We start from the raw sequence: 22,580 nt of genomic DNA on the forward strand, positions 1-22,580 counted from the left end.
ACATTTAAAGCAATGGCTGAAACTGAAACAACTTTGTGAACACTGACTGTACAGGACATAACACAATGCATACAAACATAATGTTGCATATGTGAGCACGCACAGACATATGCACCCTTTTGTGTTCTTGTATTGTTAAATGTGTCTAGACTTTGATTTATAGTGACTTCCACATCTACTTAAGCCCATATCTTATTTCATATATGGGATGTATTTGTTGTATGTATTTTATTAATTATAAATCTTAAACTCAATACTCTGTCATTTTTGTTTTAAATTTATAAGCCTAACCAGGGACAGGGGTTGCAAATTAGTCATGGCTAGAAACATGTATGCGTGGCATCTACTTTGTAGGCCTATTCTTTATAAAGCAATGTTCTATGCATTTGTCCCTGTCAAATAAACATTAAAATAAATACAAAATAAATAAAGAGGTGATGCCCTGAACAGACGCCGGTTTATTTTATCTTGACCGTCGACTGTGAGTGACGCCTCTTCCCAAGACAAACACGCCCCATAGCATAATCCCACCCTTGACCCTGATTGACAGGTTTCCGTGTAAGGCATCAATGGAAATACTAAGGGAATTAGTATTCCATTTGAGTTTTGGCTGGCTACATACGCGACGCTGAGAAAGTGAAAAAGCAGACGTGGTAATTGAAATTGCTATTTAAATATGACAGGGCCAAAACTCGTAAGACATGGGAAACACAGTTGCAAACGGACTTTGCTTTTCCATTTGAAATCTGGCAGTCACTGTGCGTTTGCTTAAACGAAAATGCAAACGGTAATGCGCGATTTGCAATTGCGTTTGGATTATGTCACATTTTATGCGTCCACAAATTGACTTAAGGTTTTATAAAAGTCCACCGGCAGAACAAACGACCAGTGCACGACCAGGTTTCATCTGTTGTACAGCTTCAGTCAATTCTTGCACAGATAGAGCACTGTCCAAACTTGAACGTTGTTTTTCGCTAAGAGTTGGAATTTGCTCTAATAAGTCCGAAGCACAATGAGAATCAGACCTTTCAGCTCGAAAAAGATCTGAGTAAAAGTCCACAGCAATTTTTCTCATCTTTTTTGGGTCAGACGTTCTAGACCCATCTGTGGATGACAGACAATGCATCACACTTTGTTTTTTGAAACTTTTTCAAGATTAAAAAAGTATGTAGTAGGTGCACCCATATCATGAACTGACAAAAACCGGGACAACCTTTTTCCAATTCTAGCTTTGACATGATCGCTACATTGAGGTAAGATGAAAAAAGAATAGCTACACCAGCACTTAAATTCGTTCCATGGCTAAGAGAGTATTTACCCTCCCAACACAATCCCCCAGTCTATCTCATTTCTATCATCACTATGGTTTTCTTGCAAAAATAGTACATCTTACGTCTTTAAGCTTAAGAAACTCAGATAATAAAACTTGTTTTCCTCTATCCGTTGCACCATTAACGTTTAAAGAGCTAACTCTTAAAACTTGCATGTCAGAAGAGGGAGAAAGAAACAACAAAGAAAACAGGTAGATAAAGAAATAGATGAAGGCAGGACCCTTAACCATGTTAACCTATTTTTCTTTTTTTGACATTTTCATCTTTCCTTTTTCACTTTTACTTACTGCTGTTGAAAATGTTTTCAAACGATACCGCTTTTGTTTTGATATAACATCAAAACCCACACTTTTCTGTAAATTCATCACCGACTAAAGCATTTTACAGCACTTTCTGTCCTTTAGTTTGATCCAGAAACCCATTAATTTCTTCCACAGTGTACAGATCTCCAGATAATTGACTAAAATCAAATTTGGAAATGTCTGAAAGACTGTCACTATCATTCCTCAAATCCTCAACACACACTTCATCATCATTCGTTTCAGACTGAAAACCACTACCACTACTATTTTTTGATTTCGATTTCATTGCCATTCAAATCAAACTGACCTGCACCTTCCTTTGAACCGCCAAGCAAATTCTGAAAATAAATGTCACTCACCTCTGTTCTCAAAACTGACTCCTTATCTGACAAAGCTAAGCTGACCATCAGTCTGGGATATCTCACAGGAATGAGAAGTGCACCCGCTGTTAGGACTTTCATCTTCTATCCCTTCTTCTCGAACTTCACTTTGTATTCTTTGTTTTTTTTTTGGTGGTACAGGTTTTTCCTTTGCCAGCGTAGATCTTTTTTCCGTTTTATCACTAGTTCCTCCGTGATCTAACAGATTAATAATTTCAGTGTCACCGGTCTCTGCATTTCCCTCTTCTGCTTGTTTTCTGTGCGGACAAGAACATTTCTTGTGACCTATATCTCCACATTCAAAACACTGCATACTGTCCGTTGTTGCAAAGATCATGAAAGAGCTATCGCCATGTTGTATACGGAAGGAAACTTCCCAAATATTTGACTCTGATCCCAGAAACAAGAAAACTTGTCTCCGAAAAGACATTACGTGTTTCAGCGCAGTGTTTTTACAGCAGAGTGTGACCATTTTAATTGCACTTGCAAATTTTCCGAAGCGACTAAGTTCTTTAATATTCGCTTCATTTGTAATGAATGGAGGCACATTTGAAATCGTTACTCTTGTTGCAGTTGCACGCAAAGGTGTCGCCTGGACAAAAGTGTCAGATATTACATCTCCATTCTCCACAAGAATGTTCACAAAATGTTCCTCCTTCAGAAACATAACAACCGCCTTGTTCATTCTTAAAGCTGAAACTATTTTATCGTGGCCAACAGCCTTTCCCATGGCTATAAGAACCTCCTCCACAGTATAAGTTTGTTTGGGAAAACACTTACTTAGAGAAACCTGGCACTCTCTCATCAGAGAGTGACACCATGTCCATCTACCACAAATGGATGCAAACTAAAAAACAAAAGGTCAAAAGTTTTACCAATTTACAAATAAATCCTTTACTTAACTAGGGTGAGAGAGAGAAAAAACGAGAGAAACTCCCACCAGTATAGAAAAAAGTTTAAAGATCAATCTCTCAATCTTAAAGATCAGACTCTCACACTCCTTACCACCACACCAAACACCTCTCACTTTCCAGCATGCAACAGAGAGAGAGAGAGAGAGAGAGAGAGAGAGAGAGAGAGAGAGAGAGAGAGAGAGAGAGAGAGAGAGAGAGAGAGAGAGAGGAATAACCACACATCCAGCTATGCAAACATTTTAGATGCCATTAGGGCTGGGACGATTCATCGACGTAATCGACGTCATCGATTACAGAAATACGTTGATTTGCAAAACATGCGTCCGTGCGTCACATTGGAATAATTAAAATGGCTGCAACTGGTTTAAGCATGAATTCCCTGAAGAACAAACTGCAGCTAAAAAAACTTACCCATGGTGATCTAAAGTGTGGGAGTATTTTAGAAAGACACCCAATGATGTGGTGCTGTGTAAGATATGCAAATTGAAAATGGCTTAATCACAGCCATACAACCGCCATGAACGAACACTTAAAGTGAAAGCATCCCGGAGCCCTTGTCATGACGGCAGCAGCGTAACTCCTGTTTACTTTTTGTCCCCACCCACCCAAACATGATATAGTATTACAACACGTCTTTCTGTTCGTAGTAATAGTCACTTAAAATAGATTTTCTAAATGTTTCCTCATCGCCCCCATGTTAAAAGTAATTTCTGCACAGCTGCTAACATAACTTTACACCATGTGTCATCTAATTTTGTTATTTGGCCGTATAGGCAACCAAAGTAAATTTTGCACTATGCAACCAAAAAACTTTTGTTATTAGCCACTGGAAAGTAAATATTAATATTTCACTCGCCAGTGATTAGAGTATTGTTGATGCACCTAGGCCCATTTACTGAATAAAAGTGGAGTGGTGGTGGCATAGTGGACTAAAGCACATCACTGGTAATCAGAAGGCTGCTGGCTCGAGCCCCACAGCCACCACCATTGTGTCCTTGAGCAAGATACATAATCCAGGTTGCTCCGGGGGGATTGTCCCTGTAATAAGTGCACTGTAAGTCGCTTTGGATAAAAGTGTCTGCCAAATGCATAAATGTAAATGCAGTTGATTAAGAAGCTGGATTCAGCCTCGTCTATCCCTGCATGCTGTCTCATGAGCACGCAGGAAAAAGCACTTGTGTCTGTCTCATTCAGTTGAACTTAGAGCATCTCATGGAACTGCACCGCGGACGTCACAAGAGCAGCTCTTTTGAGAGTGTGTGAAGATGAGCCACTTCTCAAGCACTCTGATGTGCATGCCGTCTACAGAGACTTGTGCCAAACTCCTGCCAAAATATAAACAAGGTATAAAAGTATTAATTTTGTGAATGCAAAGCACTTCCACGGCGACGCCGTGGAAGGTGTAGGCAGGGCCGTAGAAGGCTTGGGAGGAGGCGCCGTGGAAGGCGTAGTCGGAGCCGAGGGAGACTCGGGTGGCGGAGCCGAGGGAGGTGATGGCGTTGAAGGCCCAGCAGGCGTAGCCGAGGGAGCCACTGGAGGCGGAGCCAAGGGAGGCTCGGGAGGTGGAGTTGAAGGAGGTTCCGGAGGCGGCGCCGAGGGAGGTTCGGGAGGCGGAGCCGAAGGAGGCGAGGGCGAAGAAGGCTCTGAAGACGGAGCCGAAGGAGGCTTAGGAGGTTGAGTCGTGGTTGGCGGAACCATAGAAGGTTCTGTAGGCAGGGCCGAGGGAGGCTCCGCGGGCGGAGCCGTGGTTGACGGAGCCGTGGGAGGCTCAGAGGGCGGAGCTGAGGGAGGCCTCGGAGGCGGAGCTGAGGGAGGCTCAGGAGGCGGAGCCGAGGAAGGCTTGGGAGGCTCAGGAGGTTGAGCAGAGGGAGGCGGAGCCGCAGGATGCTCGGGATGATCGGGAGGCGGAGGCCTAGGAGGCCCGGGAGACGGAGCCATAGGAGGCCCGGGAGGCGGAGCCGTAGGAGGCCTGGGAGGCGGAGCTGTAGGAGGCTCAGGAGGCTCGGGAGGCGGAGCCGTAGGAGGCTCGGGGGCGGAGCCATGAGTGGCTCGAGAGACTTGAGAGACTTGAGAGAAGCTGGCTCTTGGAAGTCATGGCCACTGGCGCTGGCTCTTGGATGGTCATGGCCACTGGCGCTGGCTCTTGGACGGTCATGGCCACTGGCGCTGGCTCAGGGACGGTCGAGGCTACAGGCGCTGGCCCACTGACATCGGGGGCTAATGGCTCTGACTGGTTGACCGGGGCTGACGAGGGCTCAGGCTCGTTGACCGTGGCTGACGAGGGCTCAGGCTCGCTGACCGTGGCTGACGAGGGCTCAGGCTCGCTGACCGTGGCTGACGAGGGCACTAGCTCGCAGACCGGGGCAGGCGTGGGCTCTGGCTCGCAGACCGGGGCAGGTGTGGGCCGGGAGGCGGAAGCCCGTCTTCTCTTCCTCCTCCGGGCAGACGAAGTGGACTGCGCTGGCTCGTGGAAGGCGACTGGCGTGGGGGTGAGCTCGCTGACAGGTGGGACTGGCGTGACAGGAAGCACCATGGGTGACTGGAGAGTCACCACTGAGAGAGGAGAGGTAGGGTCCTCCTCAGCGACGCCCACGGTTAACGGCGAGCCGCAGACCCGCAAAGTCACCTCCACGAAGCTGCAGAGAGTCCACTCATGCATTGCCGGTGGCAACCGCTCCCTCAGTGAGGCATTCAGGTTGCCCCCGAAGAAGACCACCAGGGCAGAGTCCGGGAAGTCAGAGACGTTAGCCAGCACGAGAAAGTCGCCAATATGGTCCTCCACCGGTCGGTCCCCTTGTTTTAGACTGAGCAGCCGGAAGTTCGCTCGTTGGACCGCTGGATGCATAGTTTTGGGTCGTTCGTTCTGTTATGACAGTGGAAAGTAGGAGAAGGCAGACGGGAGGTTCAGATCCAAACGCGGGTTTTATTTAACAAAAATGAACTTAAACAGATAGTAACAAATAAAAACATCCACGGGGGGACAAAACTGAAACCAAAACACGAACACCACGGGGAAACACGGAACTCGGGAAACACGGCAGAACGGGCACGGAGCAAACATGCAGAGGGAAATGTTAGACGACACGAACATGAAACGTCAACGAACGACCAAGGGAAGGGGAGAAAGCGGTGGTTTAAATAAACAGACAAGATAATGACAAAATAACAGACAGGTGCGGACAATAACACAGTGATCAGGGCTGGGAGTGTGATCCGGGAATAGTGGGAAGTGCAGTTTCACACACGGACAGTGAGACTCAGGGCGGACAACAGGGAAAACGTGACATGGAACGGGATCGGTGACGGGTGAAACGGAAAACACGGAGCAGACAACAAGGAAACATGACATAAACGTGACTAGTGAGACAGAGAACACAGGGCAGACAACAAGGGATCGTACCAGTTAATAACATGCAGTGAGACAGCGATGCCCTGCTCTATTTCTGTGGAAATGATAAAATGCTTAGAAACAGAATCTCAAACTCTTCCTTCATGAGAAATAAGGGCTTTTGAGTTAATCAGAGAGCCTTAAAATAATGTGTGAAATTGTATAATTTAAGGCAGAAATATTTTACTATTGCATAATATAAATACAGGTTAGCTGGGTTACAAAAGAAGCAAACAAAAACAAAACGTTGAAAGTCCAATGGATCAAAAGTAAATCGGACAAATAAGAGAGATATATTTTAGTTATTTAGACATATTTTGATAACATTTAAAATAAATAAAATAATATTTTAATTAGAATTTTATTTGACTGTCATTCATATGTTTTTGAAGCCTGAAAAGGAAATCATATACCCTTATTTTATTATATGACCCAAGCTAAATTTGTATAAATGAAGCACACAGTGAGTTTGTATGGTTCAATCATCCTAATTTTCATTATTAGGTTCCTACCTTGTGAATTGTTTTGTTACAAATGTGTACGAAATTTCAAACAGTGACAACAGCTTGTATCATTATTAAAAATGCGATTTCATGACATCATATAAATTGATAGAATGTAATATTTGTTCAATTTTAAAAAGTTAAAATGTGATTAAAATCATAAAGCAAAATAAAAAATAAATTACAATATATAATATTGTGTGAAATATCTATATATATATATATATATATATATATATATATATATGAAGAGGATCCCTCTCTCAGCTTGCTTAATATATTTTAGTTACATTTTGCTTACATGTCGTCAAAGGTCTGGCGAGTAAAAACTAAAATTTACTAGCCAATGTCGATTCTTTCTCCAACATGATCGAGGAGGGTTGCCATGTATGGGTGATAAAATTGTGTAAACTGTGTGACTGTTACAGTCTGTAAATCATTTCGATTATATTCCTTGCCACACTGAGATTTAATGCAGATTGCAATAGTTATAGTTATTCCTGTTAGAAAAAGTTAACTGTTGCTTGAATTGCACTAATGTTACTGTAAGATGAGGGGGAGGGAGAGAGGAGGAGAGGTGGAATGTGGAGGGTGGGGAGGGAAAGAAGGAGGGGGAGAGAGATTGTGTGTATGTGCTTAGTATTTGTGTATTACTGAGAGTTAATTAAGAATGCACAAGTTTTCCTCAAATTGCATCATTTTACTGTAAAATTATTTTATGTTGGACTGCTAAACTCGAGGTTGCATAATGTTTTACATTTTGTTTAATTTATTTTGTTGTTGGATTGCTAAATGTAGATTGCACTTTCCTTTTACTCAAATTTAACAAGTTCTTACTTAAAATCACGACCAAATAAAATTAAAGTAAACTACATTTACCAAAAACAAAATAAATTCAAACTGTAAAATTCAAGTCACTTTCAGGAGGAATATCAGTAATCAAATCTCATACAGACAATACTCCAGCTGCAAAGAGGGCACAACATTATTGACCAAGATGCTCTCGTGGACGTCCCTGGCCAGCGTGGAGTTAATGTTACACATTGTGCAGCCATCACCAACCACAGCCTCCTTCACCGTCATGCTACTCTTGGCCCATATAACACTCAATGTCTTCTTCTGAATGTTCCAACAAGCCCAGAGAGAAGTGCAGCCTTGTTATGTTGTTATTTGGGACAATGTACGTTGGGTCAAATGTCAAGTGTTTGGCCAAAATTGTCTGAGTATCAAGACGTGTGTTTAGGGTTTTGAGAAAACATATTACACATTCAAGAAATGTGTGTTATTTCAACAACCAAGAAAAAAAAAAAATCTGTGGAAATTGAGATTAAATATAATTTAACCCAGGATATTCCTTACATAAATTGAAGTGAAATTGAATTTAATTAAAGTTATCCATTCTCTTCTACAAGTGAGATTAAAAATAGCTTTACTCTAATGTCAGTCATGCACATAGTTATGTTTCTCATTTGGCCATGTGTAGGGAGATCAGACACATGCATATCCCTTAATCCCAGCCCCGCTCACTTCCTGTCCCAGACACTAACCAGAGAATCAGAGTGCAGGCTCAAGAGAAGCATAAACACTGCCAGAGAAGAGGAAGAGCAAAGGGAGTGAGAATGGAGAAACGGAGCCAAGCAGAGGAAAAAAGAGAATATGTATGAAAGAGAATGATGGCACAAAGGAAAAAGAAAATGAAGAAAAGAATGGAACGGAACGGAATAAGAAATGAGGGAAAGGCTTGAAAATGATCCAGAAACAACAGAGCACACAGGCCTATGCACATAAGATGATCTACTTAAAAGAAAAAAAAAGAAGCATTATGGGATAACAATGGATTTTATTACAGCTGTGTAAACTATCTGGTAATTCCATAATGAGTACCAGGGGCCATATTCAAGAAATATTCTAAGATATAAAATTATTTTCATAGGAAAATTCCAGGTACAATACAAAAGGGATAGCCACACCTATCACATCGAGTCAGAGGATATGGATTTAACCATCTGGAGTACTTTTAAGTACTCTTATGTGGATTTTGGAGCTTCAAAATGTTGGCACCCTTGCATTGTATGGACCAACATAGCTGAGATATTTTTCTAAAAATCTTCATTTTGTGTTCAGCAGATGAAAGAATGTCAGACACATCTAGGATGGCAAGAGGTGAGTAAATTATGAGAATTTCAATGTTTGGGTGAACTAACCCTATAAACTCAGTCAACAGCATTAATGGCATTATGTTGATTACCAACATAAAATAATTTGAAGTGTATCTCTCCTTTTCTTTAAAAATCTGTTACAGTGAGCCACTTAAAATGGAAGTGAATGGGGCCAATCTGTAAATGTTAAAATTTGAGTGTGATAAAATCCCTAACTAAACTTTTCTGTGTAAATTTATGTACATGATGACATAACAACATAAATCTTAAAATGACTGTAGAAACAATGATTTAAACTTATATAATACACAAATAATACACAAGTTTTAACAGAAATATTAATGTAAATGCTTTTTAAAATTATAAGCTTCACATTTCTGCCTCTAAATCCTCAAAAAAATTGGCCCCATTCACTTCCATTGTAAGTGCCTCTCTATAACTGAGAATTTTTTCATTTATTTTTTGTAGTCAATAGGAGGCCACAAATGCTGTCAATTGAGCTTACCTTGTATTGAACCCAGAATATTACTTTAACTACTGATTTCTTTTAATTTTATAACTTAAGAAAAAAGTATATAATATTTTACTTCTTATTTTTTACAGTTCTACTATCCTACCTTTTATTCCCACAGATTTGTCATGTCTCCTTTTATTTCTGTTAAAACCCCACATATATATCTGAGCCTGGCCCCTTCTCTAACAATGAGGGCACACATTACAAACACAGATGAAGTGATTTCTAGTGTCACTGTTGTCTTCAGTCATACTGAGAATTCTTTGCCCCGAGAGAAAATCGTACTGTAGCAAAGATTATATTTATGTATTTACCAGACACTTTTATCTAAAGCAACTTACAGTGCACTTATTACAGGGACAATGCCCCCAGAGAAACCTGGAGTTAAGTGTCTTGCTCAAGGACACAATGGTGTTGGCAGTGGGGATTGAACCGGCAACCTTCTGCTTACCAGTTCTCTGCTTTAGCCCACTTAACCACTATGCTTTTACTCTTTGAATGAGTCATCAGAATTACTTCATTCGCAACTGCAGTGCATATGTATATTTGTGTACTCACTTCTCACAGTGGCTGTCCTGGTGCAGTTATAAAGGATGGCGAGTTCTCCAAACACCTTTCCTGGTCCCATAGTGCAAAGTTTTAATCCTTCTTTAGTCACTTCCACTTTCCCCTCTGGAATAAAAAATATTTATACATACTTCAATCATTTATAGACATGTTTAATCATGGCTTTATCAGTTTTTGGAACTAGTTCATAGCCAGTCCTTGAACAATTCAATGAAATTTGCACACACACACACACAAAACAAAACAAAAACAAAGAACATTAGAAACATGTTCATGTCTTATTTCAACCCAAAATCAATGAGGAAATTATATACACACATACAGAAGAATAGAATATTTTATGAGTTCTTTTATAATGTTTAATTTTAAACACCATTTGTCTGCATTTTGATGGAAATAAATAATAGAGAATAGATTGAACTGATAGTATAGAATGAACAGGTCGATAGGAAATGATATGCTGTACCCGAATAGTTCTTTATCACAAAAGAAAAGAGAGCGTCTATTCTCACTTTTCAATTGATGAGTAGACACATAGGTGATGACACAGGTGAACAACCATGTGAGACGAGAAATGTATCGAAAAGGTGAGAAGGACATTTCAATGTTTCAGAGAAGAGAAACAGAGAGCTAAACATGATGAGAATTTAAAAACACAAGGAAAGAGTGAGAGTTGATGACCCATATCTTCTCATGGATTATTTAAATTATCATTAATATTCTGCTCTGCCAGAAGAGGATTATGTGGTGGATTGACTTTCATATGGCCTTGACCTTCATCAAACCTTTCTCTGCTTTCATTCATTATGAAAAGGGTCCAAAATATTGTTTATAGAAATACATTTTGTCTGAATGACAATATGATAATTTAGCTGTTTTATTCTTGCATATTTGTGAATACAAGCACAGAATCATGCACAATATGATATCTAAGTCTCAAAATGAATCCGTACCCATCACAAAAACATTGTGATTTTATTCCTCATATGTTCGTTTTGGTGCAAAGAATATGCCTCATACGTGTTGCTAGGCAATCATGGAGTTCTAGAGAAAAAAATCTTTAGGCATCTTTGATTTTAAAACTTCTCTGATTTTAAAACTTCCTCTGAGAAAAGCTGCAACTTGCAATGGATGTTTACTAAAGATTTTACACACATTAAAGTGAGTACACAAGAGAGCAAAATACAATAAAATGTTTTAAGATCACAGTAAAATGTAATGGTTACATATGTATCCTTGGTTCACTTAGGAAAACAAGAAACTGTGTATGATCACTATGGCACACCATCCGAGTGTCATGTGGTCTGAAGCCCTTAAACAATCATGCCAATTTATTGGCTGATGGTGCTTAAATGACACCCACCAGGAAGCTACATCATGGGCTTCATAAAGGCACTTGCATTCACACCATTGTGTCCAATTTTCTGCAAAAGTAATGAGCCAATGCAGCTGCTAGAGACCCAAAATTCAACCAGCTCGGAACATGTACGCTCGAAGAGACAGTATATTGTCTAGTGCCCACAGAAGAACGCAATGTGCCAGACTTATCATGGCATGAGAGCACAACCCTCCCTGGCAATTGAACAGGACTACTGTCCTGTTGTCCGACTGGATGAGGACATGGCTGTCCAGAATCTCCGGAAGGAAAAATCTTTTATGTGCCAATATTGCTGCTGGCTCGTCCAGACTCCATAGGCTGGACGATCTTTGTGTACAGCACCCCAAACTGTGGAGGAGGCATCTGTCATTATCACCTTGTGGTGACACACCTGTCCCAACTGAATGCCTGACATCAGAAGGGGGGTCTGTTTCCATGGCAGCAGTGTTTGTTAGCACCCATGTGCCACTCTGAAGGGACGAAGCGCATGTGTCAGTGATTAAAGCCTCTTTCTGGAGTTCATCCAGCACTGAAAAGCTCTCGCATGCAACATGCCCAGGAGAATGACAGCGGACACCATGATCATGAGCCCGAAAAGCCAGTGAAATGTTCTCGCAAGGAGAACTTGTCCCACTCTGAAAATTGTTAGACACTGGCATATAGACAGAAAGCGAGCTGGAGACAATCGTGCCTGCATCACCTGCGAGTCCAGCTCCACACCTAGAAACAGAGTCCGTTACATTGGTTCTTGTCTAGGTTTACAAGCAGACCTAGATTGCTCAAATGGTTGAAAACAACATCTCGATGTTGGGCAACCAAAGTCTCTGAGTGAGCAAACACCAATCGTTGAGATAATTGAAAATGCAGATGCCTTGAAGCCTCAAGTGTGTCAGAGCTGCTTCCCTGCATTTTATGAAAGAGTGTGCTGCAAGTGCAAGTCCAAACGGAAGGTTTCAAAATGTATACGCTTTCCCCCGAAAGCGAATCTGAGAAAACGCCTGTGCTTCGGTGAAATCTGATTATTGAAATAAGTGTCCTTCAAATCTATTGTCACAAACCAGTCCCCCAGCTGTACTTTTGACATTATTTGTCACTGCATCAGCATTCTGAATTGCCATTTCATTAGGATGAAATTCAAACATCTCAAATCCAGAATGGGATGCAAGCCACCGTCTTTTTCGGGACCAGAAAATAATGGCTGTAAAAGCCTCATTCTCTCAGATGGGGGAATCTCCTTTATTGCCCCTTTTTCTAAGAGAGAGTGAATTTCCCGAATCAAAAATGGGGCTTTCCAAACAGAAACATTTCTCGGAACAACCCCATTGAATACTGGCGAAGCCCGTCTGAAATGAATGACATAACCATGCTCTATCGTTCGAAGTACCTAGTTTGAAATACCCTGCAACTGCTGCTAAGCTGCTAGACAGGCAGATAGAGGAATTAATGCATGGTTCTTGCCTGTATCGCAACATTTAACCACTATATGGCATGGTTGGCATACATTTGCCAACTGCCCCTGAAATGATGAACGCCGTGAAATGCATTTACAGTAGGGATGCTGACAGAATAAACATTTTCCCAGTTATTATGAATGGGGAAGAGTGTGGGGGGGGATGTTTATTTGAGAAAACTGGTTTGCCACAACAGACCCAGCATTATTTATGGGGGGACAACATGTGGTGCTTATGTGTCTTTTTTGAAAACTTGTGCTTGATGAATGGGAAACTGAACCATATTTTGGCTGTCGGGCATTCGAGGCGTGTACAACGGCAAACTCATCCCAATACTGTCTGAAGGGCAAACAGGAGAGAAATGGATATGCTTGTATGGTCCAGTTTCATTCACTGAATGGGGGCTCACCCTTCGTTTCACCACAAATCTGTCAGGCTAGCTTCTGGTGTCGTGCCAGCCATTTAAAAGGGGCCAGGCCAACATCCAATTGCCTTTGCTGATGCACCCATGTTGACAGGACCGTATGAGCATCCCAATCCCTCTGAGGGGTGCTAAACTTGTGTCCGCCACCTTATGCGGCTCTCTGGTGGGACGTTGTGAAGATGCCAAACGTGAGTGCACTGGAGCTGCAGTAGGCTTTTTTCTCTCTCTACGAGGAAGCATCTGCTGGAATGAGGCAGTCTGCTGTTTTACATCATGGAAACCACCGACTGAACTGCATCACCAAACAGCCCAGATTGTAACACAGGGGCATTCATTAGGAAGGCCTTGCCCTTATCACGAATATCTGCCCCCATGAGGCCCGCCATATTGTGACCAACATCACAAGCAATGTGTTTGGTAGCTCTCAGTGCCAAATCAGAAGCCTGGGGTAGTTCCATGACGGCCTCAGCACCCATCACAGCTCCCTCATCTAAAATGGGCTTGGTAGTCTTGCAAAACTACCAGCGTGTGCAAAGCCAAAGCCGCTTGACCCGAAGCCAGGTAGGCATTGTTCAACAAAGATAAAGTCATCCTGGCTTCGAGGGAAGAGTAGGCCTCGGCCACCAAGATAGAGAGAGATGGGCTGCCAGCATCTCCTCCATCCCTGAGATGATGTATATCCATGGTCGGAAGCTTGACACACATTTGAAAACTCTGAGGTTGATTGGTTTGTAATCCTGCTGAGTTAGGTTGATCCAAGGACTTTGAAATCTCCCGATGGAAGTCTGGGGAAAAAGGGAGTGGCCTATGAGGCGTAGTTGCACGTTGGCCCGCTAAGAAACCCAAGATTGATTTTGATCCTCCGACTGTGTTTCATCTGGCCAGTCCAGGTGCAGCTTCTCCACTGCACATGTAATAACCTCAAGCAACTCTGTATAATTTACCAAGGGTCTGGAAATCTGTCCTCTAGGAGGCAAGGCCTCAGCCTGGCCACTGGTGGAATCCAAAACCACCATAGACATGGCGTCTTCATCCTTAGCACTGAAGGAAACTGTTGTGCAGGCCTCAGGGTTAGGACGCAAATAAAATGTAAACTCCACGAGAGAACGTCGAGCCGAATCTGGGGTGGTTGACAGAGAACCGAAGGTCGGCCTGCTGCTCAGATCCCATCTCCTCGGCGTCCACGCCGGCCTCCCACAAGGCCAAAGTAGGCAAGCCATTCACAGAGGACATTCATCAAATCACACTGTGGTCAATCCAAACCCTCCAAAGCAGCCTCCGCATGGCAAAACCCCAGACAGGAAACACATATGACATGGGAATCCTCACCAACGATGAACCACATACCCGGAGGTAAACACTTCTTAAAAAAGTTGCCACTCAAATGGGAGAAATAATAATCCTCGCTTTGACGTCAGTCACTAGTCAACACAGGCCAGATGAGATCATGCACTGAAGGACAGAATATCTGGCTCATTGGCGCGAAAGTGAGCGCCTTTACGGAGCCTTTGACGTAGCTCCCTAGGGCCATCGCTTAAGCGCCATCAGCCAATAAATTACCGTGATTGTATAATAGCTTCAGACCATGTGACATTTTGATGGTGTCCCACATTGAATCTTTGTCATAAAGTCTATTATATAAGTCTACATACAGTGGCGCCAAAAAGATTTGGACACTTAAACCTCACTTAAAATTTTAGAATTTCATTGCATTAAAAAACAAAATATCAAACCAAGTGGAACCTGCAAACAAATCATGTTAGACCTTTTCTCAGAACTTTCTTCACTTGTCTAGCTATTTTTGCTTAGTTTATCTATTCTTTTATGATTTAACAAACTTCTTTTTGTGAAATGTTGGAATCTTGAAAAGTATGCTTGTCCTATCATCCTTTAAAATATGCTTGTTTTGATATTTTGTGTTCTGATGTAATGACATAATAACTTTTTTAAGTGTGACTTAAATGTTGTCCAAATTCTTTTTTGGGCCACTGTGTCTACAGCATGCATCTTTTCTAAACTGAAAGTTCATTCAATAACTGAAATGATATTCATGAAATTAATCAGCGCACAAGGTTTTTGAAGATTGTGAGCATGAACAGGGTCAAAGTTGTAAGGTTCAGCACAAGGTTTGCTCAAACTGAAAAGCTAGTAGTTTTTTAAAGTTTTTCCCAAAATGAATACACCCACCACCAAAACAGGAAGTAATAATGTACAATAGTGTGACCTCCAGTTCCTCCTACAACAGACACAGGAAGCTATGACCTTTAAGGGCAAGGATTTTGCTGTGAACAACTCATTACATTTCCCAACATGCACTGTGCTTCTTTGGCAAAGAATGGAAACATCTCTTGTTATGCCACATGGGGAACAGACACTGGCGTGTTAAGAGCTGGTACTGCAAGATGACAGGTGACCCCCCTCTAACCTGATCTTACTGTTTGCACTGTCATGGTTATTAGTAATGCTCAGAGCAGCCTTCAACTTCTATTAATGCCCTACAGCCTATTATCTATTACGCATGATTCACAGAGATAAGAAAAAAAGGTATTAGGTAGGTATTAGATATTCGTTCCCAATGCTCCCTACTAAACAAACATTAATAACTCAGAGACAGATGCTAAGTGATCAAACAAGCAGGAAAGAAATAATGCATGAAATGAAATAAAGAGAGCAGTCTATCTGTGGACTGCAGATAAACCCAGCGAAGACCGATTAAATGATAGGAGATTGTCTTGTGTTTACTCTGCAGGCTGAAAAGGACAGCACATGCTGTACACCTGAGTAATACTAAATAATCTGCAAGAATTAATGTAGTATGGGACACAACGATTTTGTGAAATTGTGAAAAGCTAAACTTTTGGAATATAATAATATTGGTTAACGTCAATCATTCGTCACCCATGTGTTTTCAGTGTTTTAGTGAATTTTGAGACAATATTGTGTAAAATAAGTGTTTCTATTATTTCATAATGTTTGTTTGTTCTATTATTTCAAATGAATGTTTCATTTGTATTATGTGGTATTGTGTTATGCATTGTACAGGCTATTAAAATACTCATATTGGTTGAACACTATTTCAGGGACAGAATTTATAATAATGTGTACTGATAAACAATAAAGCAGAAAAAGACAAGAACATTTCTTAAGTAAAAAGGGTCAATTCTGATTTAATATGTTCTTAAAATGGATTATGAAATATTGACAACTGAAGATATTTAGAAGAATATCTCAGCTCTGCAGGTCTGCAGGTCCATACAATGCAAGTTAATGGTGACCAGATCTTTGAATCTCCAAAAATCTCAAAAAGGCAGAAAATAAGTAATCCATAAGACTACAGTTGTTAAATAAATGTCTTCTGAAGTGTTATGATAGGTGTGGGTGAGAAACAGATCAATAAGTACATTTTTACCATATATTTACATTTTTACTTGTACATTCTTCTTCTTTTTTTGGACGCATTATTCATGCATATCGCTGCCTACTGGTTGGGGCTGGTCAAAAAAGGACTTATATAGTGGTCTGTTTCTCAACCACACCTATCATATTGCTGCTGAAGATATGCAGTAGATTAAACCACTGTCTCATGTCTTTTTTTGTTTTGGTCACCATTCACTTGCATTGCATGGACCTACAGAGCTGAAAAAATATTTTAAAAATATTTGTATCTGTTCTACAGAAGAAATAAAGTCATACACATATGAGATGGCATGAGGGTGAGTAAATGAAGAGAGACGTTTCATTTTTGGGTGAACTATCCCTTTAAAGGTATAGTTCACCCAAATATTTAAATTCTGTCTTAATTTTCCTGTCATGTAATTACAAACTTGTGTGACTTTCGAACACAAAACAAGACATTTTGATGAATATTTCAGTCCATCTTTGCAAAACAATAGCAGAAGATAGATCAAAGCTTATAGGAAAGCAAACAGGCATCATATTGCAAGTCTTCTAAAAGCAAATGATGAGTTTGGTATGAAATAACCCAATTTCGTTTATCAGTAAAAATGTTGATATCTGCTGTATGTTCACGAGCACTAGAAAGGTTCTCCACAATGGCATGCGTGTCTTCAATATTCCTAAAAATTGCTCCTTTAGTGTTCCACAGAAAAAAGAAAATCATAGGGTTTTGTGACAACATAAGAGTGATTATAAATGATGACAAATTACGACATAATTTCCATTTTGGGGTGAAATATTCCTTTTAAAATTGCTTAAATGTGTACTCTTACCATATAAATGCAGGAATGACTGTATTTTTAGGGTCATCCTCACTTTTTACATGATTACTAATGTGTGACCTTTGGTTAATCCACTGAAATCATGCATTAAAAGTATAAGCTGCAATTTTAGAGCTGACATTATCTGCAGTCGTTAAGCATGTCTTAATTTATTCAGATTGGGGCTAATTAGTATGATGACTTCTGCACACAGACTAATATGACATTCAGGGTAAAATAATAGCATGGCATCATTTCCTGTCTGGGCTTTCCTATCGTAAGGCTAAACTAATTATCTCAGCTGAAACATCCCACGTGTGACTGAGAGTGTAAATGCTCACTCCAGTCACAGATATACTGTGCAATCAGAAAGTATTCAGACCCCTTAATTTTTTCACATTATATTATGCTGCAGCCTTATGCTGAAATTATTCAAATATTTTTTTTGACATAAATCTACACTCCATACCCCAAAATGACAAACCAAAAAACTGATTTTTGATAACTTTGCTAATTTATTAAAAAGAAAAAAATGAAATACCACATTGACATAATTATTCAGACACTTAACTCAGTACTTAGTTAAAATACCTTTGACAGTGATTACAGGCTCAAGTCTTTTTGGGTATGATGCGACAATCTTTGCACACCTGATTTGGGGATTTTCTTCCATTCTTCTCTGCAGATCCTCTCAAGCTTTGTCAGGTTGAATGGGGACTGCCGGTGGACAGCCATTTTCAGGTCTCTCCAGAGATGTTCGATTGGGTTCAAGTCCGGGCTCTTGCTGGGCCTCTCAAGGAATTCACAGAGTTGTCCCTAAGACACTCTTGTGTTGTCTTTGTTGTGTGCTTAGGGTCATTGTTCTCTTGTAAGGTCCTGAGCGTTCTGCAACAGGTTTTCATTAAGGATATCTCTTCCTGCGTTCAGCTTTCCTTCATCCATGACCAGTCCCTGCCACTAAAAAACACCCCCACGGCATGACGTTACCAACACCATGTTTTATCATTGGGATGGTTTTGCACATGTGATGAGAGGTGCCTGGTTTCCTCCAGACATGATGCTTGGAATTGAGGCCAAACAGTTCAATCTTGCTTTTTTTGCAAATTCCAAGTGAGCTTTCATGTGTCTTGCACTGAGGAGAGGCATCCGTCTGAACACTCTGCCACTAAGCCCAGATCGGTGGAGTGTTGCAGTGATCGTTGTCCTTTTGCAAGTTTCTCCCATCTCCACACTTGATGTCTGGAGCTCAACCAGAGTCTCTTACCAAGGCTCTTCTCCCCTGATTGCTCAGTTTGGCCAGGCCGACAGCTCCTGGTTGTTCCAAACTTCTTCCATTTAAGATTTATGGAGGCCACTGTGTTCTTGGGAAAATTCAGTGCAGCCTAAATTTTCTTTTTGTAGCCTTCACTAGATCTGTGCTTCAATACAATCCTGTCTCTGAATTCTGCAGGCAGTTCCTTTGACCTCATAGCTTGGTTTTTGCTCTAATATGCATTTTCAGCTGTGAGACCTTATTTAGACAGGTGTGTGCTTTTCCAAATCATGTCCATTCAATTGATTTTGCCATAGGTGGACTACAATCAAAGTGTAGAAACATTTCAAAGATGATCCAGAGGAATGGGATGCACCTGAGCTAAATTTCAAGTGTCATAGCAAAGGGTCTAAATACTTATGAGATATTTAGGTTTTTATTTTTTTTTTATTTACAAAGTTATCAAAAATCTTGTTTTTGCTTTGTCATTATGGTGTATGGAATGTAGATTGATGTGAAAAAAAAATAATATTTAAAGCATTTTAACATAAGGCTTCAACATAACAAAATGTGAAAAAAATGAAGGGGTCTGAATACTTTCTGAATGCACTGTATCTCATCTTCAAGACTTTCTTTTTAACTGAAAAATACAGGACTTGCCAAACATGATTTAAGGCTTCAAATGGAAATGCTGGTCAGTTCAGCTCAGATCACTATTATTGATCCTCTGATTACTATTATTGAACTTTTACTGCAAGAGAAAGCCATAACCCTAGTCGTCATTTGGTGTTTGCCATGGCTGGTTTGGCTCCCACAACTTTACAAAATAGGTTCCGTTATGGAAGTATCTAATACAAATCCAGATGTTCATGAAAAATCGATGATTGATTATTTTCATTAATAATTTGATCAATTAAGCTTATTGATAGTCGATTAACCAGTTTCTGCAAAAATTCGTTCAGTAATCTTGCCAGCAGATAGAGAAAAGTCTGACTACACAGTCAACAGCCGCTAGAGGGCATATTGCCTCACTGCATGTCACGTCCTGTCAGTAATAGAAAAAAAAAAACTTGCATCCTTTACTTCCTTGCAAATCATGGAGCATTTCTCTATAGATTAGACTATGATTAGTGCATAAACCATGATAGTGTGTTAAAGTACAACATGACAACAAGCATTGTTGATCTGCCAGTCTCCCTGTACCATCCACACCACCAATCATGTCAGAGACCATGTAGGTTTGAGTTCACAATTGCATACAAAACACAGCCTGAATGCATTAAAAATACACTAAACTAACAATATATTAAGAGGAAAATATCCATACTTGCATTATTTAAGTGTTTATTTAATGAAGCCCTATTATGTTTTTTGGGATGTTACCTTTCCTTTTGTGTGTAATATAGCTATTTGTGCATGTAAAAGGTCAGCATAGTTACAAAGCACAAAGTCTACGCAAAAGGGAGTTATCCTCTCCCACAGAAAACACTGCTCCTGAACTACACGAAACGCCTGGTTTGCAGTCCAGCCATTTCTTCCGTAAAGTATATACGTCACTATGTAACACATTTGCATAATACCAAAGGGCTACTTTGGCCCGCCCTCAAACAAATGTAGCTATAGCTGAGGCCAGGATGTGTTGGATTAGTGTTGTCGCCATGTCGAGAAGATGTGGTTTTCTTCACTGCGAAAGCAAAACCTCTTTGTTAGGACTTCCAAAGGCAGACGCATTGAAGAATCAGTGGTTAAATGTATGTATTTTTACCACTATTGCTCAGAAGTACAACCACAACCAATGCCAGATTTTCAAGATGGTTTCTCCTGAAAGATGGTACAGTTCCCACTTCAAGAAATAATGCATGACAATATGGCACTTCAGATCATAACCTGTAAGTATGTTGGATTATTTACATTTACATTTATGCATTTGGCAGACGCTTTTATCCAAAGCAACTTACAGTCCACTTATTACAGGGACAATCCCCCCAGAGCAACCTGGAGTTAAGTGCCTTGCTCAAGGGCCCAACAGTGACATCTTGGTGTTGCTGGGGCTTGAACCCCCAAGCTTCTGGTCAGTAACCCTGAGCCTCAACCACTGTGCCACCACTGCCCCTATTTGTGGATTTATCTGCTACTGAGGGTTCAAATGCTGAGTTTTGTGTTGTAGCAGTATCCAATGTGTTCTAAAATCTCACATTTCTCTGCTTTTACACAATCTATAGCGTTTATTTATGCTGCCCTCCGATGTAAAGAATTCAGCCAGGAAGACAGAATCCCAGTTGTGAAGAGTTTGTTTCTCTTTCTAATAGAAAATCCTAAAGAAATGGTCCCCTTTCCATGTCCTTTCTCTCCAAAACCTCTGTTCTCCCTGATCTACAAATTATTTGTATGGCAATGGCAATATATGAACGTATATGAAAGCTAATGTTGATTAAGCAGAAGTTTGTTTATGTATGTTTGATTGTAAATGTTTTATTATTATAAACAATTAACATGTCATATTTGCACTTTCAAAACCTAGTGAATTGCCTATGGTGGCAGCATTTATAGGCATTTTGCGCACACTTCTGATGCAAACACTGTTCCAAAAGCTAGGCAACTTAATTATGCTGCCTCCTAAAATACACACTATTTGAGTTGCTGCCTATGAAGAACATTAAAAATCAGTCACCAATCAGGCAGCTGGCAATGCAGGCAGTAAGCAGCGAGGCAGCTCACAAGGTATTGGAAAAGAGCTAATGTGTTCTGGGAGTGTATATAGCACATAACCACTCACTTTTTCCCTCTCTGTGTAACTGGCTTGTGTCAGGTTTTGGTGTGTTGGGGAAATGTCCAATTTGTACCACAAAAGCATCAAATCTCTGGGGCATGACTAACAAAATCCTTTAATTCAAACCAAGTGTTCCTCCACTCTCTCAGGAACACAAATAGAGAGGACAGAGAAAATCCTCTGATCCTCATAAAGCCAAACCTCTTTTTTTTCCTCGTTAAACCACACACATTGACAGATGTACAGATGTCAGAGACAGGTCCATTGACCAATCAGGGACAGCAACAACACCAAAGTCCAAGACAAATAATATTGATGCTTTAAATAATATAATATGTGTAAATTATTGACAGACCATTTTGGCCATTTTGATATACTAAGCAACAGCCATAAACAAACAAGTCAGCTTGACTGTTAATATATAGATCAAATACATAAAGAAAATATTACATTTTTAGAACAAACCAAAACATTTTGAGTAAATATTGTGTAAAATTAGTATTTAATTTCAGCAATTTTATTGTCAATCTCATTTGCTTTCATTAAAATACAGCTTCCCATACTGTATACAGTATATTGCATTATATCTGCCGTCCGCCACTGACTCTATATATTGCATCGTATAGGACATTGAAAATTTGTTGACCACTTGTAAATATGGTTATAAATATTGGGACAGTGAACAACGGAACGGCAGACTAACAGCTCTCACAGGATTTTGTTTCTCTGACTAGACTAAATCTAACTAACTAGCTAACTAACTAAATCTAATCAGATAGTGTCATGGAATTACACATAAATCATGGATTCACACAGAGGTCTAAAACAGAAAGCCTTGTGACCAAGTTTGACCCCTGACACTGAAAACACACTAAACAGTGCCTTAAAACTGCCTTTGATAAATTGCCAGCCAATAAAATAAATGGAAATGTTTGACAAAAATGCTCTTTATGTATTATAGCCTGTTCCTTATAGGGATAGTACACCCTACAATAACATCACATTATAATGGTTAAATTAGAATATGGCT

The 22,580-nt window shown here is 40.3% G+C and overlaps 1 protein-coding gene across 5 annotated transcripts in view; it reads right to left on the minus strand.

Moving 5' to 3' along the window:
• Positions 1 to 22,580, minus strand: part of LOC127618032 (cGMP-dependent protein kinase 1-like) — a 94,976-nt gene that overhangs the window by 58,035 nt on the left and 14,361 nt on the right. For 3 of the 5 annotated variants that reach the window (XM_052090248.1, XM_052090247.1, XM_052090249.1), the window contains exon 3: positions 10,050 to 10,163. In XM_052090248.1, coding sequence (XP_051946208.1) covers positions 10,050 to 10,163 — 114 coding nt within the window. Of the gene's footprint in view, positions 1 to 1,992; positions 2,296 to 3,018; positions 3,036 to 10,049; positions 10,164 to 22,580 lie in introns of those variants that run through there. The other 2 variants (XM_052090251.1, XM_052090250.1) reach the window with 2 other exon arrangements.

Source organism: Xyrauchen texanus, chromosome 24, assembly GCF_025860055.1.
Source record: "Xyrauchen texanus isolate HMW12.3.18 chromosome 24, RBS_HiC_50CHRs, whole genome shotgun sequence".
NCBI lineage: Eukaryota > Metazoa > Chordata > Actinopteri > Cypriniformes > Catostomidae > Xyrauchen > Xyrauchen texanus.